Raw genomic sequence first — 3455 nt, 5'->3', positions numbered from 1 at the left:
GAAGAGAACCACTGACAGAAAAATCAATCGCAAAGAAGAGGCGCGAAAAAGAAAAACATAACATGGTGGAATAAAAATAAGTTGAGAAAGAAAAATCGAGAAAGCTTGCGTGTGTGGTAGAGAGTATTGTATGTTTATGTAACTAGATAGATAGACAGACAGATAGATAGATAGATAGATAGATAGATAGATAGATAGATAGATAGATAGTTAGATAGTTAGATAGATAGATAGACAGACAGATAGACAGATAGACAGACAGACAGACGGACAGATAGATAGATAGATAGACAGACAGGCAGATAGATAGATATTCACACACACACATATATCATACAAATGTATGATATATATGTTTGTGTGTGTGTGATGAATGCGTAAATATAGATATAAACATTTACATCTGTATCTGTATAAATATATATATGCACATACATACATACATACATATGTATATGTATATATATATATAAATATATATATATATATATATATGTATGTGTGTGTGTGTGTGTATAAAAATATACGAAAGAGAATGGAGGGTAAAGAGTGGGGGGGGGGGGGGGGTGAGAAAAAAGAGAGAAAAAAAGAGAAAAAGATACAATAAACAATGAAATAATGAAAGAAATGAAAGAAAAACAAACGAAGAAGGAAAAAAATAGGGAAAGAAAGGGGGAAAACAGAAACAAAAAATCCCTATCTATCTATCTATCTATCTATCTATCTATCTATCTTTCTATCTATCGATGTGAAATAAATACAATATTTATTAAAGATAACCTAAAACGAAAACAATAACAAAATGAAAACCCACAAGAAAACAAAGAATACAACCCCCCCCCCCCCACCGCCGCCGACCACTACTCCAAGAACGAGTTTCTTGAAAAAGTCTGGGGCTCTGTAATTTCTTTTACAAAAGGAACAAAAACAACTGACTTGGTTTTCTTCATAAATAAACAAAATCAATCAGTCAATTTATCGAGTTATTTATTATATACGAAGTATGAATGACAGATGCAAAAGTGAGAGAGAGAGAGAGAGAGAGAGAGAGAGAAAGAAGGAAAGATTTTAAAAACAATTAAGAAAAATCCCTCGCAATTTTTTGTTTGTATGAAATCGGTAAAACAAAAAAAATCAAATCCAATCACACTTACCTCTTTCAATGAGGCTGAGCACAAGAAACAGCAAGAAGAGGGGACTTACATCCATCTTTAGTTAGTTGCTGTTCATAAGCAAATGTCAGACGGTCCAACATCCGGGGGATTACTGCTGCCTCCGCCTCCACCTCTCTTGCACTCTTCTAGCTTCTCTTTCTTTTCTTCATTTTTCTTCTCCTCCTCTCTGCACGCTCTTACTTTGTCTTCTTTCACTTACAGCATTTTCCGTCCCTCACTTTTCCTCCAGCTCATACCTCTACTCTTATTAGTTTACTTTTCATTCATTCGTTTCATTCGTTTATTTATTTATCTATTTATTTATTCATTTCGTTTCTTTCTTTATTTCTTTCAATCTCCCTTTCTTTCTTTCTTTCTTTCTTTCTTTATTTCTTTCTTCCTTTCTCTCTTTCTTTCAATCTCTTTCTTTCTTTCTTTCTTTCTTTCTTTATTTCTTTCTTTCTTTCTTTCTTTCTTTCTTTCTTTCTTTCTTTCTTTCTTTCTTTCTTTTGCCACTCACATTTTCTTTCTCTTCACAACACAACGTTCCCTTACGTTTTTCTCGATCGCCATTTCGGAAAATCACTATCGCATTGAGACATTTAAACATCAATGCACACACATACATGCACACATTCACGCACACACACGCTCACACACTTACAAACAAACGAATGTCTATTGACACAAGAGACAATTTTATAAACATACACAATCAGCTACAAACACCTCAACACAGCCACAAGCACACACACACACACACAGATCACATGTACGCATATGCAACATAAACTGCTCATACATAAGTATATATATATATATATATATATATATATATATATATATATATATATATATATATATATATATATATATATACCGGCGCGCATATATGCATACATACGCAGAAGCAGAAAAAGTTTGCAGATGTATGCACCTAGATATCCATGTACACCCGCGCGCGCGCATTCACAGGTTCGCCTACGTACTCCATAATGCATGCATGTAAGAGCACGCATATACAGAGCTTCGCATAAAAATCACAAGGTCTGATTTCTGAAAGTTTTGGCTGCTATTTCTAGCAGTTCGATGAACAATGGAAAGGATCCACTCGTTGGCCGGAATAGAATGAGTTACAGAGGGTCACATGTTTCATATATATGTGTATGCATATATATATATATATATATATATATATATATATATATATATATATATATATATATATATATATATATATATATATATATATATATATATATATATATATTTATATATATATATAAATATATATATATATATATATATATATATATATATATATATATATATATTTATATATATATATATATATGTATGTATGTATGTATACACACACACACATACACACGCATATGCATATATGCATGCATACATGTCTACATAACATTTTATATATATGTGCGTATGTGTGTATATGTATATATATATGTATGTACATTATATATATATGAGAGAGAGAGGTTGTTGTATCTCGGGAGGGTCATTACACCAGTAAAGAATACACGCACTGGTTCTGTTTCACTTCTTTGTTATTTACTTATCAATTACTTAACTAACTACTTAACTAATCGATTGTTTGTTTAATCGTTCGGTCAGTTAATCACTCAATCAATCGATCAGTTAGGTTTGAAGTAGACATGGTGTAAGAGAGGACATGTCATAGACGAGGCGACCAATGATGTTGAAAGAACTTTGATTAATCTGGTTGACTGATTGACCGAAGAATTAATCAAACAATCACTTAAGTTCATTGATTTAGTAGTAAACCAATTGACAAATAAATAATGAAGAAGTGAAACAGAGTACGTGCGCGTTATACGTGCGCCAATGACATTATCGAGATAACAAAATATATTTTGACACACGTGTTCACATCAAGAATCTAGCAACCAAAAAAAAAATGTTTTATATATATTGGCTGTGTAGTAAGTAGCTTGCTTACCAACCACATGGTTCTGGGTTCAATCCCACTGCTGGCGCCTTGGGCAAGTGTCTTCTACTATAGCCTCGGGCTGACCAAAGCCTTTTGAGTGGATTTGGTAGACGGAAACTGAAAGAAGCTCGTTGCATATATATATATATATATATATATATATATATATATATATATATATATATATATATATATATATATATATATATATGCATATGTTTGTGTGTGTGTCTGTGTTTGTCCCCCCATCATCGCTTGAGAACCGGTGTTGGTATGTTTACGTCCCCGTAACTTAGCGGTTCGGCCCAAGAGACCGATAGAATAAG

At 32.5% G+C, this 3455-nt stretch overlaps 1 protein-coding gene across 1 annotated transcript in view; it reads right to left on the bottom strand.

Annotated features, from left to right (window-relative positions):
- LOC106879419 (UPAR/Ly6 domain-containing protein crok) overlaps positions 1-1436 on the bottom strand; it is a 171516-nt gene extending 170080 nt beyond the window's left edge. Inside the window, exon 1 of the mRNA XM_014928978.3 lies at positions 1155-1436. Coding sequence (XP_014784464.1) covers positions 1155-1209 — 55 coding nt within the window. The 5' untranslated portion in view covers positions 1210-1436. The remainder of the gene's footprint in view (positions 1-1154) is intronic.
- Positions 1437-3455: the final 2019 nt, after the last annotated feature.

The sequence above is a fragment of the Octopus bimaculoides genome, chromosome 2 (assembly GCF_046866305.1).
Source record: "Octopus bimaculoides isolate indiv1 chromosome 2, ASM4686630v1, whole genome shotgun sequence".
NCBI classification, from domain to species: domain Eukaryota; kingdom Metazoa; phylum Mollusca; class Cephalopoda; order Octopoda; family Octopodidae; genus Octopus; species Octopus bimaculoides.
This window is presented reverse-complemented; position numbering and strand designations above follow the sequence as displayed.